General features: G+C 29.6%; 2 protein-coding genes across 4 annotated transcripts; one reads left to right on the top strand and one right to left on the bottom strand.

Annotated features, from left to right (window-relative positions):
- Positions 1-3,068: 3,068 nt before the first annotated feature.
- LOC105787774 (hypersensitive-induced reaction 1 protein) lies at positions 3,069-6,811 on the bottom strand. Of its 3 annotated transcripts, none has more exons than XM_012614335.2 (6): positions 6,649-6,811; positions 5,237-5,437; positions 4,751-4,871; positions 4,508-4,599; positions 4,266-4,362; positions 3,069-3,626 (listed from the first exon to the last, which is right to left on the bottom strand). In XM_012614335.2, exons 2-6 carry the CDS (start codon positions 5,423-5,425, stop codon positions 3,271-3,273), a joined length of 855 nt encoding a protein of 284 aa, XP_012469789.1. In that variant the 5' UTR covers positions 5,426-5,437; positions 6,649-6,811; the 3' UTR covers positions 3,069-3,270. The 3 variants fall into 3 exon arrangements, with proteins under 3 accessions (XP_012469789.1, XP_012469793.1, XP_012469797.1); XM_012614339.2 differs by lacking the exon at positions 6,649-6,811 and adding an exon at positions 5,830-5,979; XM_012614343.2 differs by lacking the exon at positions 6,649-6,811 and adding an exon at positions 5,660-5,817.
- A 10,595-nt stretch (positions 6,812-17,406) lies between these two features.
- On the top strand, positions 17,407-18,911 carry LOC105787797 (homeobox-leucine zipper protein HAT5). The gene is made up of 3 exons (XM_012614352.2): positions 17,407-17,922; positions 18,005-18,396; positions 18,472-18,911. Exons 1-3 carry the CDS (start codon positions 17,763-17,765, stop codon positions 18,781-18,783), a joined length of 864 nt encoding a protein of 287 aa, XP_012469806.1. The 5' UTR covers positions 17,407-17,762; the 3' UTR covers positions 18,784-18,911.
- The last annotated feature ends 2,819 nt before the right edge of the window (positions 18,912-21,730 follow it).

Raw genomic sequence — 21,730 nt, 5'->3', positions numbered from 1 at the left:
GGGGCCTATGTAATGCTAATTTCACTCAACTCTGGACTTTTGAGTAGTCCCAAATGTATTATCTTTCACTATATCTTCCAAACTTTTATTTAACTTTTTAAGGGTTTTTTTTTTTTTTTGTGAATTTGATTATTATTATTTAATTAAAATATTTGAGTATTAATTTTTTAAAAAATCAAACCGCTTTACCTTTTTTGTCTATTTGAATTTTTTGAGTTAAATTTGACCATTAATCTTTTAAAAATAAATCATTTTCTTTAATAGAAATGTTAGACTAAAACATTAACTCTTTTAATGATGTCTGGCGTAACTACCTACATGGTAGTCTACGTGCATTTTATGTTAATATGGTATTATTTGTCTTAAATGTCACGTCAAGAAATAATTTAAAAATTATAAAAATATTTAAAAATAAAAATTCAAAAAACTATAAAAAATTTCATAAAATCTTAAAAAAAAAAGAATGAATGAAGAACATGCGAATTGCCATTCCGATTTTTAGTTAATATTTTCTTTTAAAAAATCAATTCAATACTTTTAAAAATTTAAAATATGTCTCACCAAATCCTAATTTTTAATTGGGGCTCAAGAGATCAAGTGTTCACTATGTCTCATTGGAGAGGATAATCTTCAATTTACCCCATCCAGTAATTTTATTATATTATTTCTTATATAAGTATTATTTTAATTATAATTTAATATTAAATAATTAATTTTAATACAAATATACTTTTAATAATTATTTTAACATTACTATGAATTTAATTTGATTTTAAAGAATGGCTAGAAATTAATTGCCCCCTTTTCATACAAAGTAAATTAATTTGATGAAGTGAGTAAAATTGTCTCTTGAAATTACTTATAAATTATAAAATGTTCCAATGTATTAAAATTTTGAAAATGTTAGATACAAATGAATACCCTCTTACAGGTATACTTAATGCAAGCATTGATTGGTTATTTTACCAATTAAGGCGACACTCTTTCATTTGTCCAACAATTTGCTACCTATATAGTAATTCATTACCTTGCATCACAAGTCATTTGTTCATTTATGTTTACTCCTGATCATTAATCACCATAATTTCTTTCTTACATTTACAAATATTATATCTTTTACACTCAATCACATTACTTCTTGGCTTATTCAATCTTTCCTTATTCATTGTTAATTGAATGTTGGAGGTATTTATACTAGAGTCTTGTCTTTGACAAATTTAACATGTTAAATTTATCAAGATATGCGTTTAGTAGTATATAATATCATTCATTTACCGTTGTTACCATATCACTCTGCATTAATCAATTAATACATTGCACGTAAACTAATCACTTTGCAGCCCGTAGTATGGAACCATATAGTCGGATATTGGTATATATTCAATCTACACTCCCATATGTGTATTAAAGTGCTCCACCTTACAATCTAGGACACACATTGAAGCGAAATACACCAATATGAATCAACAATTCAAATTCATTTTTATTTATCTTTTATGCCAGATGGAAGTCCTGTTGATGAAATTATTAAGAAAATAGAGTTGTAGACTCAAGTTATATATTGTTTATATCTAAACAATCACCTATACAATATTGAAATTTTGATAAAGAAAAACACTTCAAGAAAAATTGGAAAGTATCACCGTAGCATATATTTCATATCACATGTGCATTAAAAATATGAGTAACAAAAGATTTGATCTCTGCTTCTAAGTTGTGTAAATCCTGTGGGATAAACTAAAGATATCTATTGAATACCCTTACAACCTATGATTCTTTGTTGAAGTTTCAGTTGAATGTTAACTATCTCGATACCTTATCAATAGTCACACATAATTCGATTTAATAAGACATCTAGAGAGCAATTAGATTGAAATAGAGTGATGCAAGAAAAATAAAATATCATTATAGTGTTTCATTCATTTATATTTACCAATGTTCCAATTATGCCTTTTGTTGTGAATATAATAGTGAATAAAAGAATTTTATTTTATCATTGATAATTGAAATGTGACTAAATGGGTCTGGGTACTACATATAATTGTTAAAGTTTCAGTTGAATGTTAGATATTTTAATACCTTATCAATGGTGATGCATAATTGATTTAACAAGACATGTCTAGAGAGCAGTTGAATAGATATAGAGATACAAGAAGAAAGGAATATTATTATAGTGTCTTATTCACTTGAATTTACCAATTATCTAATTCTGCATTTTATTATGAATATAATTGTGTATAAAAAAGTTCATTTTATCATTAATAATTGATCTAGGTATTTCATATTAACTCTATTTATATTTACGACCTATTATATATTGAATAGTTGTATGGCAATCAACTCTAAAAATACATTAAGTATGTTAGTCGCACGGCTTATTTTCTTGTATAAATTTTGAAGAGATAGGAGATAGCGATATCTTTATAATTTCCACATTTTCTTATTTTTTAAAATATTTTGGATTTAATATTTTTTTAATATTTATTGTGTTATGAATTTAATTCAAATGTCACGTTAGTGATGATGTGTTATGTAATGTCAACAAAGTCATCGGTAAATGTTTCATATCACGTCAGACAAAAAAAGTTCCGCTAGTTGACTGACAGTTTCAATTAATTTTGGATTTGTTTGAAATCTTTTGTAACGTTGTAGGTGAGAATGAGAAAAAAAAAAGGGTTTAAGGACTAAAGTGAAAAACCTACAAAGCATCAGAGGTGAATTTCACAAGTATGCCTTTCTAAAATTGCCACTTGGTTTTTCGTAGTAAGAAAGGCAGCGGGGTTTTCGAAAGAGAAACAAAAAAATGCTAATACATACTTTTGTGTGCTCTTTGATCCGAGAAATGAATGATTCCCGATATGTCAAACTGAGTTTATTAAATGCTAAATTGTCGGTAATATGATATTAACTCAGAAATTTAAAAAATTGCAGCTGCAGAATAATTGGAATCGATTGCATATTATTCTTGAATTTGAACCCTTCTTGAAATGAACTCATTTGTGACCAATCTTTGATAAAAGAATTGTTCAACCTTCATCCATGGCGACAATAGAACCAAGAAAAATCCATAATAAAGATCACTCAACATCTATAAGAGTATAAAATATCTTACGCATTTCACAAACCGTTTATGCCCACACCATATGTACATCCAGTGCTCATAATGTAAAAATGACATCCAGAACTAAACAGGTAAACGTTAAAACCAGGTATTATCCTTAAAAAACTACTAATGCTTGTCTTGTCTTGTCTTAAGAAAAAATCATATAGTTACTGGTGTGTGGCCTGGAGGAGTCCATCACGAATCTGAGTAGCGACATCACGAACAGCTCCAGGACCATGAGGGATAAACACAGCTGAGGACTTAGAAGCAGCACCAATTTCTTTCATGGTGTCAAAGTACTGGGTAACCAGGACCATATCCATAACATCCTTTGCAGTAGTCCCCGGGACATTAACGGAGAATCCAAGCACGCTATCTCGCAAACCATCAACAATTGCTTGTCGTTGGCGAGCGATACCCAGCCCTGACAAATATTTGGACTCAGCCTCACCTTCAGCTCGTTTGATTTGCAAAATTTTCTCAGCCTCTGCCTTCTCATTAGCTGCCACTCTCAGCCTTGCAGCTTCAATTACAATACGATAAGAAAAATCATATTAAGGTCACTGCTTATCGAGAAAAATAACAGAATGGAAGAAAAACGCCATATTCACATTAAAATCACATCAGAACACTAAATTCTAGGTAATAATTTACTACAAAATATAGTGGTATTCTGTTGATATCAGCACAGACACCACTGCAAATTTGTAATAAAAACAAATTTATCTGCTTCTGGAGTCATGAAAAGCTTCACCCGTGGGTGAAGACCCATCGGGTTATTTTGGTACAAAACTTATATATTTTATTTACCAATGGGGGAAAAGAAATGCATGATATGATGATGGGGAGGCATTATTGAAACACCCAATTGACAGACATCTCGGGGTATGCACTCTAAAGCTAAAATGATTCAAGCAATAACAGATGACAAGAAATTTGAAGGATCAATGTCAAAAGGTTAATTCCCAGGAACCAGTTCATATTTTTTGGCTGAAAAATTCATTAGGCCAAGTGTTGCTTTTATATTTCTGTACTAGCATGATCTTATTTGCTGCTTACTTCAGAAAGAACACAGCTATGAATCCAATGCACATTTAGCCTAACCTAAAGAACAGCAAGTTCGAAAGAGCAAGAACCAATTAAGAGGCAACAAGTATTTTACCGGCATTAATTTCATTCATCGCACGCTTCACATGCTCGTCAGGTTCTATGTCCACAATAAGTGTTTGAACAATCTCATACCCATAGGCAGACATAGCCTGGAAGAAGAACAAGAGGGTAACAGAATTCGAAACATACTTAAATGTCAGCTTCAACATCGCAACAATTTAACATAACAATGCCTTAGACCAACATGTGGGGTTGGCTTTCACAGAATGTGATGTACTTAATCAAATTGATTACCTTCTCAAGTTCTTCTTCAACAGCTTTAGCAATTTCAGTCTTTTGTTCAAAAACATCATCCAGATTTAGCTTCGGAACACTTGCTCTAATAACTAAATGTATTGAAGATCAGAAGAAGGGAAACGTTATAACATTTTCTGTGTAAATTTGAAGAAAAAAGTGATGAATGAGTTCATTCACATGTATATAAACTTATGAGTGCACTGCAATGTCAATACCTACTCAACAAAGTATTGTTCTTACCATCAAACACATAGGCTTGAATTTGTGTCCTTGTGTTTGTCAGCTTGTAAAAGGCATCACTTGCCTTGTCTGCCAGTGCCCGGTATTGAATAGATGCAACAACATTAACAAATACATTGTCCTGATAAGATGTCCATAAAAACCAGTTTCACACTGTACAACAGAGGCATATTAATGTATGGAAAACATTATTTGACAAATTTAAGGCATTTGAAAGTTAGATAACAAGAATATTTATGGAAGTATTAGACCATTTTATTTCTTCATAATCACGAATTTTCCCTTCACTTCAAACAACACATCCTCCTCCACTTAAATTCCACCAGAAACAGAGTAACTGACAAAAGCATGACTATTTATGCTAAAGTTGGAGAAACTAATAGAAGTGCACAAAAACTGAAAGGCCATTTATATTCATCATCCTAAAACGTCTAAAAGTTATAGAGCAAATAAGTCAATAACTGAAAAATTACAACATATACAGACCTTAGTCTTGGTTTCACAACGAACATCCAACTGCTGCAATCTTAGCGACAGGTGGCCAGCAAGTTGACTTCCAAGAAACCAAGGTAGGCAATGGCATCCAGGTTCAAGAACATCCTCAAACCTGCCAAATCTCTCCTTAATGGCTACTGTAGACTGGTCAACTTGTACACAACAGAAAAGATTACCCATTTGGATTTTGCTCTGAGAGTCGAACAGTTTATATATCAGTCTAAAAGAACTCAAAACAAATACCAGTACTATCTATGAACTAGCATATTCCAGCATGCAACATAAGCGACAATCAATGGTTTCTGCATTTGTAGGGCATAAATATAAACCTCAGAACATGAATATTAAGATCATAAAAAAAGGGTAACCTAAAAACAGAAAATACATCCAACAAAGTCATGAGAACAAAATAACCTTCCCAACTCAAACCCAATCAGCTTCAAGTGGCAATTTACAAGAAAAAATAAGCTTGGCAGATCACCACCTCAATTCATAAAAACCAACCCAATTCTCAAAATTATCTCAGGGTACATGGATTCTAGAGATAAAAGATAAGAGCATATAAAATGATTTAAAAGACTTACAACTTAAAAAGGAAGGCAAAGCAGAAGAAACCAAAGAAAAGATAGGAAGATAAGGCCATAAAACTCGAATGAAAATGTAATATATAAATACTGCTGCAAGTTGGCTAGGATATTTTTCAATAATTGTCATAATTTCCCAAAAACGCATTACTGAAGCAATTTCATTGACCATAAATTGCAAGTCAAACTGAGACTTTTATTCAGCTACATTCTCACCTAGCATTCTGATAAAATAAATAAATAAATAAATATCAAGTTGTCAATTACTTTTCGCTGTTAATATATTAGTCCTACATGTATAAATGATAACAAATTACATATAAATAAAAATAAAATAAATGAACATTAAGAATTCTAATCCCATCATGAAAAGCATCTTATTTCTTTAAAACCCACGAAAAGTAATATGATATTATACCTATTGTTTGAACGGAAACTATAATAAACCATAAAATTTTCGACATGGGTTGTAACTATCAGGACAAATTCATAGGAAACATGAACAAGGCAAACAGGTATACTCCATAATCATATTAAACAAAAAAACAAAGGGGGGTGGGGGATTGTGACAGCTAGTCTCTTGTTTGCCGGCTTAAATAGCTAAATCAACCATATGGATTTCTTGTTTTTGACCAATTGCATTTGGTATCGTCGACGAAATCGATTCAAAAACTAATGGAATGTAATTCATTAATAAAATAAGAGAGGCGATAATTAGAAAGGAAAAAGTGGATTGGATTTTGAAGTGCAAAGAAAGAAAGAAGGTTTTTCAAACGTAAAATTGAGATCATATAGATGGAGCGAGAAGATTATGTTTACCTGATTGATTGGATTTGTCTTTGTGTTATTGATTATTCCTTTTCAAAAGGAAAATTGGAGTTGTTGAAGAGGAAGAAGGAGAAGAAGCAGCACATAGAATCAACTGAAATTGCGGGCTCATAAAGTGTGGATTGTTTATTCCCAATTAGAACAAGATAAAATAGAATCTTCACCCTCAAGTGACCTTTTCCATTAAACATTAAAATACCATTTATAAATTTCCCATTTACTTCATGTATTTTTAATTTTAGGGATTTACATCCCTATGCTGTTTAGGTTTAAAAATCCAAATTCCATAATTAATTTTGTTAAATTTATTAGAGTGGCATTTTGAAATAAAAAAATATTTATTCAGTAGCAAAGTAACTAAACGGTGTTAACAGTCGAACCTGGATTTTAAAATCTGAAAAGTAGAGAGACTAAATTCTTAAAAATAAAATTATAGCGGTTAAATTCCAAATTTACGAAGAGTACAAAGACCTACGGTATATTTTAACTTAAAATGAAACTAAAAATTTATCATAGGCGTATATGTATGGAAACTAAGCATTTAGAAAATAGGTGCGAGTCTAAAAATATCATACAATAAATAATGAAATATAAAGTTTGAAAATAATAATAACAATAACAATGTAATAGGTATGAAATTAAAATAAAAATTAGTTTAAATTGTGAGTAAATGAATTTTAAATAGACCAATACATCATTTTAAGAATATTAAATGCACTTCAATTGTTTATCATTATCTTATCATTTTCTTGAGTTAGTATCCAGTTGACTTCGACACCAAGTTAGCCATGCACTTAAATAATAGTATAGATATTCAAACAATGATGATGAATCAATGTGTAATAAAATTGAAATGTATAAAATATTAAAAAATTATATCAAAATATCAACTTTACTTTTTGAAATGAGAAAAGATAAAAGTATCATTGTAATAATATTATTTAAAATGTATAAGATTGTTTTAATAATTTCCTTAATCGAATCGATATCATTGCAGTCACACACTTAAGTAGTGTTTGGTACGATGAAAAATAGTTACATCAACGTTTGCCATGTTAAATTTATTTACTTTTCTTGAAATCTAACTTTCTCTTAGAGTTACTTTCCCATTAATATGGTAATGTGAGAAAAGTATATTAAAACAAAACTGGCCTATTTCATATTAGTTTAAGATATTAGTCTATTAAAAATCACTTTTTATATCTACTTGAATTATAACAACATTTCTTTTATGAGAATCAAATCATAGATTTAATTCATTATAAAATTGGGACTTATTTGAAACATTTGCATTCTTTTTTAGATTTAATGACCCTCAATCTTAGAAGAAAGAATAATAAAGAACTAAAGAAAGGTAAACACTTACATTTGTATGAAATACTTATTATTTTGGTAGAATACGGGTAGAAGAATTATTTCATTTAAGTTGTGCATGAATTGTAGATTAGATCGAATGTGATTTTATATTCCTATGACTTAATTATTTGTAATTTTGCTCGTAGCAATATTTTGAATCAACTATTTTTTTATATTCTTATAGGTCAACTTTTAACTAAAACAAAACGGATTTTAAGTATTTTTAATTTATTCCAAAACAATGTTAATATACGGGTTATTATATTTAGAAAATATATGCAAGATAAATTTGAAACAATTTTACTTTTAATTTAAATTATAAATTAAAAATAATTTTAAAATTTTCAATTCAAGTTTATTATTAAATATCTAATCTAAATATTTGTTAAGAATAAAGTTTATTATAAAAATTAAATACATGAATATTTTCGTTTATCTAATAAGAGTAAATTCGTAAATTATCATTATATTCATTGGAAAGTACTTAATGAACCAAATGTGATAATTTAACTTTCTTGATATTTTAATCAATACTTTCCATTGTATACCAAAAGTTGTAAAGTAACTTTTCAACAATCATATCCCTGGCACTCACATTCCATTGAAATTATAGCATGAAAAACATTGAACTCTACCTTAAATAATAGTAAGTATAGATATATAGACAATATAAGTGAAACAATTTGTATAATAATATTGAAATGTATAAAAATATCAAAATATTTTTTGTTGAAGTGGTGATAAAAGATTTTATAAATGCTGATGGCAAGGATTTAAAAGTCAATATTTGCAAATTTTATTGGTTTTTCTAAATATATTTAAAAAAACAAAATTACTCATATCCATATAATTTATTTAAAATAAGTAATGTTATTTTAGTAATTGAGTTGGTAACTCGACACCAACTCAATCACACGCTTCAATAATAATATAAAATATAAACAATGTAGGTGAAACATTTTGTATAATAATATTGAAGTGTATAAAATATTAAAATAAAACTTTAGTTGAAATAATAAAGAAAGTATTTTATATACTTTAGTGACATGCATAGTTATTGAAATCGGATCGGATTATATCAAAGTAAAGGAAAAGTCAATTAACCCAATAAACAAGTATAAACCGCGACTGAATTGTGAACCGGATGAACCGCTAAATTTTTTTTTAGCCCAAATCACTTAAAACCGGCCCGAACCATTATAGTTGAATCCAAAATAATAAAAACAAAATAAAAAAGAAGGTAAAAGTAAAGCATGGGTGGGGTGGCCTAGTAGCACTTTCAGACTTTCTTTGCCAAAGGCAAAGCTGCCTCTACCTTGTTCTGCTTACTACCACTTCTCTCTCGAGATTTTATGTAATTAAGATGTGAGTGGAAAGAGAAAGATATGAAATGAGGAGGAAAGTGTGATAGAGAAAGAGACAGAGACGTGTACAATGGAGAAATGAGACTTTAATTTTTGAAAAGAGAGAGATATGGGAAAAAGACTATATACCAAATACCATTTATTTTCCTTCCCTGCTCCAACAAGATAGAGCCTCTTGAAAAGTCAAAAATTAGGCTCTTTTTTTTTTTACTTAAATAATACAAAAAATAAATTTAATAACTGAAACGGTATGCTCATAATATTATTTATTAAAATGATATAGTTTTACTAGTGTCGCCTGTCAAATTGGCAGCACCTGGCTGAAAGTTTATTAAATTAAAAAATAAAATTTTAAAATTTCTTGAGAGTGCTTATATACATGATATTCTTAACTATTCTTTTGAAAATTTTGATTATTTTTTAGATTTTATGTTGATGTTAAAGTGTATATAATTTTATTGCATCAAAAAGCTTGAAATTCAAAATATATTTACTTTAATATTAAACTAAAGGGCTTTTATGAGTAAAAACCATAAGTTAAGGGCTTGTGTAACTACAAAAATAGGATAAGGGCTTGTTTAAAAATAATATAGTGAGTTGAATAAAAATAGTATAGTGAGTTGAAGAGAAATAAAAAAAACAAATAAGGAGGGCTTATAAGATAATTAGCCAGATTTAAAGCTTGGCGCCCCAGGCACCCTTTCCCTTTTTTAACAACCACTCTATCTGGAAAAATTGCATAACAGGTCCTAAATACTTTAGATCATTACTTTTCAATTAGGTGCCGCCAATTTAACAGGCAACACCAATAAAACCATACCATTTTGGTAAATAATTTTATGGCCATACCATTTCAGTTATTAATTTTATTTTTATATTATTTAAGTGAAAAAGCCTCAAAAACTAACATATGAAATTTCAATCTCATTCTTTCTATCTTATTTTTCCATATGCTAATCTATATTTATTGTATATTGTTTAACAGATTAGATTGGAAATTGGTGATATTATCCATTTCGGTTTTAAAAAATTTGGTGGCATGTTTTTCTTTAATAAGAAAATTTTGAAATGTCATCTTTTGGGCAGTAGATTTGGACCATCAATAATCAAATGTATTGTCTCTAACCTTTGTAAAGAGTCGTGCAATTTCATGGGGCACCTCGTAGCTCAAGTGATATTATGTTTACAAACATGTCACTTATAAGTTCTTGGTTGATGGTTCGAGCTATATTGAGTCTAGGTACCTCCATTATTATTCACACGCCTAATACTAATACCTAACTCGAGTCTCGTAGGTACCTATCTCCATTGATTGAGGTGTCCTCCTCCATGAATCGTACACAACTCTCTGTAGAGGCCGAGGACAAAATCCTAACATGGCTATTAAAATTATTTTGTTAAATTTATGTTCATTACAATATTGTTCTTTAGCTACATGGTTACCAAGTGAGTATTTATTTTTATTTCAAAATGTCACACCAACTATTTTAACAAAAAAAATTTAATAGTGTTAAAAATGCATATGAATTTTAAATTCTGAAAGATAGAAGGACTAAATGGTTACCAAAATAATAAGGGTAAATTACATTAGTTGTCACTCAACTATGTTTCTTTTCGTTTTTCGTCATCCAACTATGAAAGTTACAAAATAGTCACTCAATTATTAGTAAATTTTTTTTGGTCACCTAACTATGAAAAGTTACAAAATAACCACTCAACTCTTTAATTTTGTCTTTTTTGTCACCCAACTATTTTAGATTTTGGGGTCTATTGACCAAAAAAGACAATTAAATAATTAAGTAACCATTTTGTGACTTTTTATAATTACATGATAAAAGAAAATTTACTAATAATTAAATGATAATTCTATACCAAAAAAAGAGTTAAATCAGTACTTATATAATTTATCCTAATAATAATCACATGCCAAATAGATCACCCAGGAGAAATTGAGTAATCAATGATTGAGGAAGGTTTATTAACTTGGAACTTTAGTAAATAAATGTTGAGAGAAGACAAAAGGAGACGTGGGGCAAGGGGAGCTAGACGTGTGGGAAAGCAGGCAGCGCGGGCGGTGGGGCAAAGGAGGAGGGGAAGCGTGGGCGGTGGGTGACCCATCCTTGTAATTTTGAGCTCACCCGCTTCCTTTTTGATAGCGATTGATTGGACCCCATTCTCTCCCCTCTTAACTTATTTTATAACCGTCTATTTACCGAAATACCCCTAAGTTTAATCAATTAATTCATTATCAAATATGCTCCTCTTCTTAAATTTAAATTTAAATTTAAATTTTATATTTTTATTTTTATAAATTTATTCTTTTGACTTTTCAAATTTCAAAATTTAAATTTTGTTGTTTATAGATTAAATTTTTTATTAAATTTGTTTATATAACATTTTAAAATAAAAATATTCATAATAATTAAATAGGGTAAACTACTAAAATAATCATTTTTGTTTGTTTCAGGTTACATTTTAGTCACTTACATTATCGTGTTGTAATATTTTAGTCACTAAGTTGATAATTGTTGTTAACAGTGTAGCGGTAAGCTAATGTGGCACGTTAAGTCATCATTTCAAACAAAAATTTATCTAATCAACACTTAATTATAAAGAATCAAATTAAAGTCTTTATATGTAATCTAAGTTTTTAGTTTGAAGAGATTGGATCATTTGGATTTTTGAATATCTTAAATATCTTTATCTTAGTCTTAATGAAGACAATTGAAGACCTTTTATATAGTTACTTATGGGGAATGTGATTGCAATTGATTGTATCATATCAACCCTAATAATAAACTCTTATAAACGGTTGAGTTGAATTAGGTAACATATAGATATATCAATTATCTCTCTTCAAACAAGAACTAGTTGTAACGATTCGGAAATTAATGGTATCAAAACCAGTGGTTTTGAAACTTCGTTTTTCAATGATTGAGTCCGTAAATATTGTTAATTAATATTTATGAGTCAGTTATAATATTATATTAAATTTTGGGTGATTTAATTTATTAATTGGATAGTTAGTTAAGCTACATGTGTATTTACCCTAAACTTAATGGTGTTACAAAAAAATCGAGACCTCATTTTCAAAAATTGAGCCTCTAAATATTTAATAGTTTTTAGATAGGTGAATTAAATTTTGGATAGATAATTTCGCCAAATTAGTGATTAATTAAGGCATAAGACTAAATTGTAAAAGTGGTAAAAAATCGTTATAAATTTTAATTGCTAAAGAATTTATGTAGCAATTAAACCAAGATCCAAAATGGCAAATAATTCATTTGGGTATATAGTGGACGGTTGGTAAGATTGTAAAAAAATAAAAATATTATAATTATAATAAAATAAATAAAACATGAAAAACATAAATTAAAGAAAGCGAAAACCATTTTCTTCACTTCACTCGTCTCTTTCACGAAGCAAAAAGGAAAAAGAATAGGTTTTGAGCTTCAATATTTTCGGTCTTGCATGCATGGTAGGTTAAATTAGTTCATTTTCTTCTAAAATTTATATTTTTGATATCGTTATAATTTGATTTAGTTAATTTGTGTGCTAATTTTTAAAATTTATAAATAATATCATTGATGAATGATTGAAGTTTTGGTGTTTAATAGTTACGTTTTAAGCTTAGATATGAAAAATGACTAATTTGTAAACTAAAAACGATTAATTTTGAACATAGGGGCTAAAGTATAAATATTTTCAAATTGGCATGAAATTTTTGTAATTATAGAGGGCTATAGAAGGATGAAATTGAGATCGATTTCGAAATTGAGACTCAAATTTGAAAGATATGGTAATTTCGGTTTTACGGCCTAAATTGAATAAAATGCAAAACTTTAGGGGCATTCGAATAATGAAAAAAAAGCTAATATATGATTATAATAGAATAAAATAAGAGGGTTGGAATTGATAATTTGAACTAAATTATTGTATAGATTGGAAATTGAACCAAACTGAGGATAATCGAGAAAAAAGCAAAATTACTGATTAGTCCTTGAAGATTTTGTTGTTTGCTATTTTGACTAGGTAAGTTCATATGGTATGTTTGTGTTAAATTTTATGTATTTAAAATTGTAATTTTAAATATGTTTAATTGAAATTTGGATTATTTACAATTTGGTACAAAAAGGTGAGATATGGACTAAATTATAAAGAAATGACAAATTGACTAATAAATTGAATATAATGAATTTTAGTTTGAGATTTATTAGTTGAATTGATATCATTATGTTTAATTTCCAAGATAGAAGACTAAATTGAATAGAATTGAAAATAATATAAATTGATGAAATTGTGAAATTGGCTTAGTATTGTAATGAATAATGTTATGTTATGTATTAAAATGATGTCTTGATTGATGAATTGATGATATTTATATCGATAAAACAAGGATTGAACTATAAAGAAATTTGAATATTGGTTATTCTATTAACTGTTCGGGTAGAGTTGAATATAATTGACATGTCATAGGATAGGTCAAGTACGGGTTCGACTACGAGTCAATGAGTGCTGGACACATTTATACTTTGGTTATACCAATGAGGCATTGGGTGCCAAACACATTGATGAGCGTAGGGCACACGGCAGACACTGGGTATCAAACTGGTGTGATTGGTTGGATCCGTGTATTCGTCTAAGTCCGAGTCAGGTTAATAGGGATATAAAATGTAAATTGGATAAATGATATCTGAATTGAGTTAAAAATGAGCCCTGAGGGCTAACTGAATACAACTGATGTTTATAGACTAAAAAATTATTGAAATGAGAATCTGGATTTGAGCATATATGTATGTAAAATATTATGGATGTGATATTGAATTGATTTAATGTTGATTGAGTATATAAATGGACTTGGAATGTTGGTTATAAGTTAATTCGAATATTATATGTTTGAATTACCATATGATTCAATATATGTTGAACTCACCCTTTTTATATGTGATGGTCATGTTTAGGCAAACCTAACAAGGTAATAGCTTATTGTATTAGATTGTAAACTAAGGTTAGTTTGTGTTTAAATACTTGTGAACTTACTAAGCATTTGATATGCTTACACCGTTGTTTCCCTTTCCTTGTAGACTGGCAACTTGCGGAACATGTCTAGCGGATCATAGAGGAGCTCACACTATCTTGTTATTAATTTGGTAGTCTTTCTATCATTTAAAGCTCGGTTTTGTGGCATGTAAATAGGTGTTATATTATGTGATATCTTGTGAATGGATGGTTTTGGTTTAAACTTTGGTTAATGTTGATTTGGGATGATAGTGTCCACATATGCACAATTGTATGATTTTGCTATATAATAAGTTTTATATGTGAATCATTATGAATGGTTCATTTGATTGTACATATGGTTTGTTTTGTATATGAAAATGACACAGTGAATGATGATTTAAATGTATTGAAAACATAGGAGATTAGCTTGTATTTTAGAAAGTGGTTTGATGTGTTTTAGTGCCAAATTAAGGTATGTTAAATTGATTGAATTTAGTATTGAGTAATTGATGTTATGAGATGCATCTTGGCATACTTTTATATAGGGAAATGTTGCGTAAATATGCACAAAAAGTGAATTGGGATTGTTGGCTTGAAATAGGTACCAAATGACTCACATTTCCTCGTCACAACACCAACCGAACAGTATGTGATGTCGTGATGTCGGATGGCTTGATGTCGTAACATGAAAAATTGTTTGGAGATGTCAGAATGTGAAGGATTGACGTCGTGATGTTGATCTTGAATTTTTAAAAACTTTACAATTTAGTCCTTGTTAATGATCAGGTTTACAAAAAAGCTTTTGTAAGTTCTATTAAGCCTAAAATTTAATTGTGTATATTTAGGTATTTATGATATTATTGAATATTTGAATGATTTTTATGGTTTAATTGATAAAATTTTTTAAAAATGTTACAAAAAGTTCTCTATTTAATCTCGAGTTGACTCTAAAGCATTTGTGTGCTCATACAAGACTAGAAAAAGAATGTTCATGTTATTCAATATTGTATTATTGATTGGTTTCATGATTGATGAAGTGAAATGATGTTTTTACTGTGAATTTGTTAGTAGTTGCTCCGACGATGAATGTGACACTTTGTTGCTTGGACCCGACGATTAGGTCTGGTAAAGGGTGTTACATTAGCTTCGAGTGAAAAATTGTAAGTAAACTTAAGTGAGTCACTTAGTTTATAACTAAGTTTTCAAGAGAAGAGTCTTAGTGGGGATTCATCCAAATTAGAGTATAGGTGTGAGGTTGCTACATGGTAAGTGTGTAGGACTTAAAATCCTAGTTTGCACTTGTTGATGTATAATGGATTATGCTTGAGATGTATGACATATGAAATTGCATGACTTAAAGTGGATTGACATAGGCAAATTTGGTATGGAATGACTTGGTGAATATGTGGTAATCGGCATTGATTTGTTGAAGCTTAATTGATGTCATATAATGAATGTTTTAATGGAAACTTGAACATAGTTGTTTGACTATTTAACATGTTTTGGTAGGTTTTTAGACAATTGGTAATGGTATTTTCATGTATATTTGAATGGTTGAAATGGAAACTTTGAAATAGGTACCAAATGGTTTATTTTTACCAAAAATAGAGCCTACGTCCCAACGAACAACCTACATCATCGCAACATCGATTGACAGTGAGTCATGTTAAGACGTCAAGTGGCCTGAGGTCACGACATGACATACTATTTTGGCTACATCTCAATGTGGAGGAATTGGATTCACGACATCGACCCTGGATTTCTAAAACTTTGCAATTTGGTCCTATTTTATGCTCAGGTTATTAAAAGAGCTTTCGTAAGCTTGATTAAGACTCGGAATTGATTAATTATCATAGTTTGAATGTAATTGTCATGTATTTGAATGAGTGAATGATTAAACACCGTCGATTTGACCATAGTTGCTCCAGCAATGACTGTAGCATCTTGTAGCTTGGACCCAGGGATCGGGTCAAGCGAGGGGTGTTAAAATGTGTCAGGCCATATCAAGCCAATGTGCTTTAAAAAATTTGAAAGATCAAATAATGAAATAAACAACTACAACACTTGTTGCAATTAGGCCTAATGCTACCAAGAGTTTGAAGCAAAACTTGCTTTAGAGAAGAAAAGATCAAAGATGTATGATTGTTGCTCATCAATCTCGAAAAAGCATCACAGATCATGTGTGGTATTTCAATAGTGGATGCCCTTGACATATTACTAGTAATAGCTCCTATCTTACAAACTTCCAAGAAAATCATGAAGGTGAGGTGACTTTTGGCGATGAAAAAAAGGTTCGAATATTAGGAAAAGGTGTTCTCAATAATGATAGTATGCCAACACTTGACAAGGTCTTTCTATTAGAAGGATTGAAGGCAATTTGCATAAGAATCTGTAACACCCCTAACCCGTATCTATGGTTGGAATAAGGTTACGGAGCATTACTAGAATTTACAGATTAAATAATAGACATTTGACAATTGCTACAAGCTTATTGAACCCATGAAATGCAACAAAGCTAATTCTTGTGAGTTGCAAGTTTGGCATGAAAAGTTGGGTCATGTTCATTACAAGGGTCTCCAATGCCTTTGTGTCATTTTTCATGTCAAGTGATGCTTGCCAATTTAAGTGGATCCATTCTAAGAGTTTGTGGAAACTATATAAAGGGTAAATAGCAACGAGAGTCATGCCCGTAGTTGCAATTGATTCAGATAACACATCTTTTAAAACTATTTCATATGGACTTGATTGGTCCCTTATAGACTGAGAGCTTGAGTGGAAAAAACCCTAAACCTTAAATTCTAAATATTAAACTTTTTCCTCGTTTATACTAGTAGTATATATTGTGTGTAATTCCTTTTGTTGGGAAGTAAAGCAATAAAGGCAAAGGGAAATAAAAAGGAATGAGAGAGGAAAGCCCTTAAAAATAACTTAAATGAACAAAGAAAAAAAAATAGAGAGCAAAGGGCATAAAAGAAATTTCAAAGACAACTCCATGGGCAAGGAATGCCCCATATAGGTCTTTCAAAGCTCACCTCTTCAATAGAACCCTTTCAAAGCTCGCCTCCTCGGAGAAAGAATCTTCTTCTTCTTCTTCTTCACTTTACATCTGTCAAAGCTGAAGAAAAAAAATAGGTTATTCTGAGTGATGGGTGTGAGCTGCCGTTGCTCCCACACCTCCCATATCACTGAAATCATCATAACCAGCTTCTTTCGTCACAAGTCTTAAAACAAGTGAACAACTTTGTGTTCTTTAAAATCCAAAAGCCAGAGTGGTCTTTCTTTCTCTTCTTTTTCTTTTGTTTTTTATGTTAATTTTTTAGATCATTTGATGATATGGTGAAGATGATTTCTTGAACAAGATCGATCATTTAGCTTGAAACTCTCATGGCGGGTGGGAGGGTCTTCTCTTGTAATAATACTAATAGTGTTGGTGGTTCTAATAATCTCTCTGTTTTACTTCAAAGTCAAAGGGTTCCTTCTTCTTCTGAGCCTATGGATCCTCTTTTCATTCCAAGACCAGGCTCTTCCCCTTATTCTTTCTTTGGTATTCCCTTTTTTCCCTCACTTTGGGATTTGGGTTTGTGATAAATAATCTAAAGTTTTTTTTTGTTTTTCATTTACGTTAGTTTCAGGTACGAGATCGATGGTAAGCTTTGAAGACGTCCATGGAGGAAACAGATCATTCTTTAGAAGTTTTGATGAAGAAGAGAATGGAGATGAAGATCTTGATGAGTATTTTCATCAACCTGAGAAGAAAAGACGACTCACTGTTGACCAAGTCCAGTTTCTAGAGAAAAGTTTCGAGGTTGAAAACAAACTTGAACCTGAAAGGAAAACTCAACTAGCTAAAGAACTTGGGTTACAACCCCGTCAAGTTGCCATTTGGTTTCAAAACCGCCGTGCTCGATGGAAGACTAAGCAGCTTGAAAAAGACTATGACACTTTACAAGCTAGCTTTAATACCCTCAAAGATGATTATGGTAATCTCCTCAAAGAGAAAGATAAACTTAAACAGGAGGTACTTACCTTTGAATCTTTGATTGAATTTAAACCTTTATATGGGTTTGGCTTGATTTTGATATTGGTTTATCAGGTTCTTCAGCTTACTGATAAGTTGGTTATGAAAGAAAAGAACAACTCAGAGTTATCGGATGTGAACACAGTGTGTCAAGAACCACCACAAAAGCCTGTTGATTCAGACAGCCCTCATTCATCTTATCCATTCGAACCAGATCAGTCTGATACATCACAAGATGAGGAAGATAACTTGAGTAAGGCTTTGTTTCAACCATCTTCTTACATCTTCCCAAAATTGGAAGACAATGATTACTCCGACCCGCCTGCAAGTTCTTGTAGTTATGGATTTCATGTTGAAGATCATGCTTTCTGGTCTTCGGCTTATTAAGTTACACATCTATATGTTACATACATACATAAATAAATATATGATGTTGTTTGTGTATTATTACTTCTTGTACTAATAATTATGAATTAAGTAATAAAAAAAAAATACCAATCATTGGCATTGTAGTACCAGCGTGGTGTAATTCTAACGAGTAAATAACATCCTTCTCATAAGAGTTGTTGGAATCTATTATTTTGGTAGCAACTTGGTGTATTCATATGGAAGAATCCAAAGATGATGTAGGAAGAGATTACTGGCTTTAAAATCACTCACCAACTACACATCTCAATGTCTCATATTTTAATCACTTAATTTTAAAATATTATAAAATAATTTTTGAAAGTTAAAATCTTTATTGTATGACTTTTTTCTTTCTATGATTTTTTCATGAAACATATTTGAATGTTATGAATTTTTGATACTAAATGTCGATCGACTTGAATTTAAAATATATATTTTACTTGTAGCTGTTGTTGAATTGTTACTTAAAACTTATTAATATGACTTTAAATAAAATACTTAGCAATCAAGTAATTTAAATAAAGATAATTTTAATATCCCTTCTTGTTTTCTTATTGGTGTTAAAATATGAATCTAAAAGTAGTTTTGGATGTTACTATTTTAAGAAAGATTGCATTGGGATCCTCTCGTCCTATCTTTTGTCTAATAAGTGGCAATGAATTGAGCTAAAGATGAAAATGAACAATTGGTTTAGAAGTTTGCATGTATTGTATTATCCTTACTAAAAAAATTATTCCTGCTAATTATAAGAGCTGGAGATTCGATTTTTGTACATGAAAATAGAGCACATTTACTCTTTTTTTAAAAGCAAAGGATTGATCACTATTATTAACACGGTTACCTTAATTTCGATAAAAAACAATTTTTACAGTTGCTAGGATTTCCACCTGGTAATGTAATGATTTTATACTTGTGGGGTTAATTAGTAGGAGATTTGGGCAATCTATTATTTGAATGTGTTAGGGTTTTCATTTTGCACCTAATTTTGTTTTTTTCTTCTTTAATGTTTTCATTCACTCTGCTTTTCTCAGATAACTCTAATATTTTTAAAATAAGATGAACTTTTTATTTTCATTTTATTATTTTAGTCATTTTTTAAACAAATTTTACGTCTAATTAAAATAAACATATCTATTTTCTTAACATTGAACCATAAATGTCATCCTTTAAAGTTATAATTATTATATTTATTCTAAACATTTGTCTATTAATACATTAATTATGATTTCTAAATTATAATTAGTGATGCAACCACTTTCCATAAATGATTTATTTTAACATTATATATTTATTTATTATTATATAACTTGCAATAAAAATAAGATCATAATTTTATGAAAATTGAGGCTAAAAAATATTAAAAGAACTAAACTTGTTGGTAAAAAATTTATGTAATAAAGATAATTTAGTAAAATATCTTTCAATCCAACCAAATAAATCAAACTCCTAATATAACATACCAACATTCCACCTCGTCATTTTACATACTTATAATCTTATTTACATTTTTTAATTAACCACCCTAAAATGCTTCAATTCAGTTTGATACCCATAAATTTAAAAAAATTTATATAATTTCAAGAAATCATAATGTGTATTTGTACATTACAGATTTTTTAAAACAACATAAATTAGTAAGCGTAATGCATATAATTATACATATAGGTCTCGAGTACTTAAAACTTAAAGCTTTCGCCCTTACCAACTGAGCCAAAGACTCAATAATTATTAAAAAAGCTATTTTGATGCAAAAAGAATTACACAAATTCAAAGGGGGCAGTTCTGCTGTTTTGGTGATAAGAAAATGAAAATAATGATATGGATTATACCCCCAAATCAAAATCGGAAGGCAAAGCTCATTAAATTGGGTGGTTCATATTTATGCTGATAATTTCATTTATCCTTTGCGAGATATTTTTTTAGCCATATGAGCAAAGCAAAATCAAACGATTTAAGCTTAAAATGTGATATCTTGGAAAAATCATACTAATTTCTAAATTATCACATATCAAGTTAAGAAACCATTATGTTGTAACGATCCGGTTTCTAGTGGTGCCAGAAAAAGGTGGTTTCAGAATCTTGTTTCTATAACCCGAGTCTGTAAATATTAAGTAAAAATATTTACGGAGCTTATATATAGGTGAATTGAATTTTGGATAGTCAATTTAGTCAAAATTATGGTTAATTAGGGCCCAGAGACTAAATTGTAAAGTCCAATTGCTATAGGTTTTTTATTTAGAATAAAGATTGAGGACTTAAATGGTAATTATACAAAGGACTAAAATGGTATTTAAACCAATATATTCAATCACTTAGTGGACGGGTATTGATGGATTATTAAGATTAAATTATAAATTAAATTACGTTTAATTAATGAATAAATAATGGCTAAGTAAGCTTAATTAAAAATTAAGCTTATTATATAAAGAAAACACCATTGGAGGTTTTCATCTTCCTCCCCCAAAACCACCGAAATATTAGAAAGAAAAACTCAAAAGGAAAGCTTCAAAAACCGTAAGCTTTGGACATCAATTTGGTAAGTTCAATTAAGTCTTTTTCTTGTATTTTTTTTTTTATGTTTTTGAGGTCATGGAAGTTTGATTTAGCTAGCCCATGTACCAATTTACAAAATTGTTACAGTTTTAGAAAGTTGCCATCGTTGAAAAATGAATTAATTTGGTGTTAAATCGGTAGAAATTAAGCTTAGTTTAAGAAAATGACTAGATTGTAAAGCTAAATTGATAGTTTTTATATTATGGATTAAATTGAATAAACTGTAAAATTGACAGTATGAATAAGAAATAGGAGGTCCCTAATGAGTAATTGTGAAATTGGATTTCAATCCAAATCTTTAAATTGAAAATTATGTTAGTCTCGATTTTAGGGACTAAATTGAATAAATCATACAATATGTATAACATTGTAA

This window comes from Gossypium raimondii, chromosome 7 (genome assembly GCF_025698545.1).
Source record: "Gossypium raimondii isolate GPD5lz chromosome 7, ASM2569854v1, whole genome shotgun sequence".
Taxonomy (NCBI): Eukaryota; Viridiplantae; Streptophyta; class Magnoliopsida; order Malvales; family Malvaceae; genus Gossypium; species Gossypium raimondii.
This window is presented reverse-complemented; position numbering and strand designations above follow the sequence as displayed.

Excerpts from the sequence above, each read along its gene's own strand:
- LOC105787774 (XM_012614335.2), bottom strand. The coding sequence starts at position 5,425 with ATGGGTAATCTTTTCTGTTGTGTACAAGTTGACCAGTCTACAGTAGCC. Across the intron at positions 4,872-5,236 it reads GTTGTGAAACCAAGACTAAG|GACAATGTATTTGTTAATGT; the intron begins GTCTGTATATGT and ends ACATCTTATCAG. Across the intron at positions 3,627-4,265 it reads GATGAATGAAATTAATGCCG|CTGCAAGGCTGAGAGTGGCA; the intron begins GTAAAATACTTG and ends TTGTAATTGAAG.
- LOC105787797 (XM_012614352.2), top strand. The coding sequence starts at position 17,763 with ATGGCGGGTGGGAGGGTCTTCTCTTGTAATAATACTAATAGTGTTGGT. Across the intron at positions 17,923-18,004 it reads TTCCCCTTATTCTTTCTTTG|TTTCAGGTACGAGATCGATG; the intron begins GTATTCCCTTTT and ends CATTTACGTTAG. Across the intron at positions 18,397-18,471 it reads AAGATAAACTTAAACAGGAG|GTTCTTCAGCTTACTGATAA; the intron begins GTACTTACCTTT and ends TTGGTTTATCAG.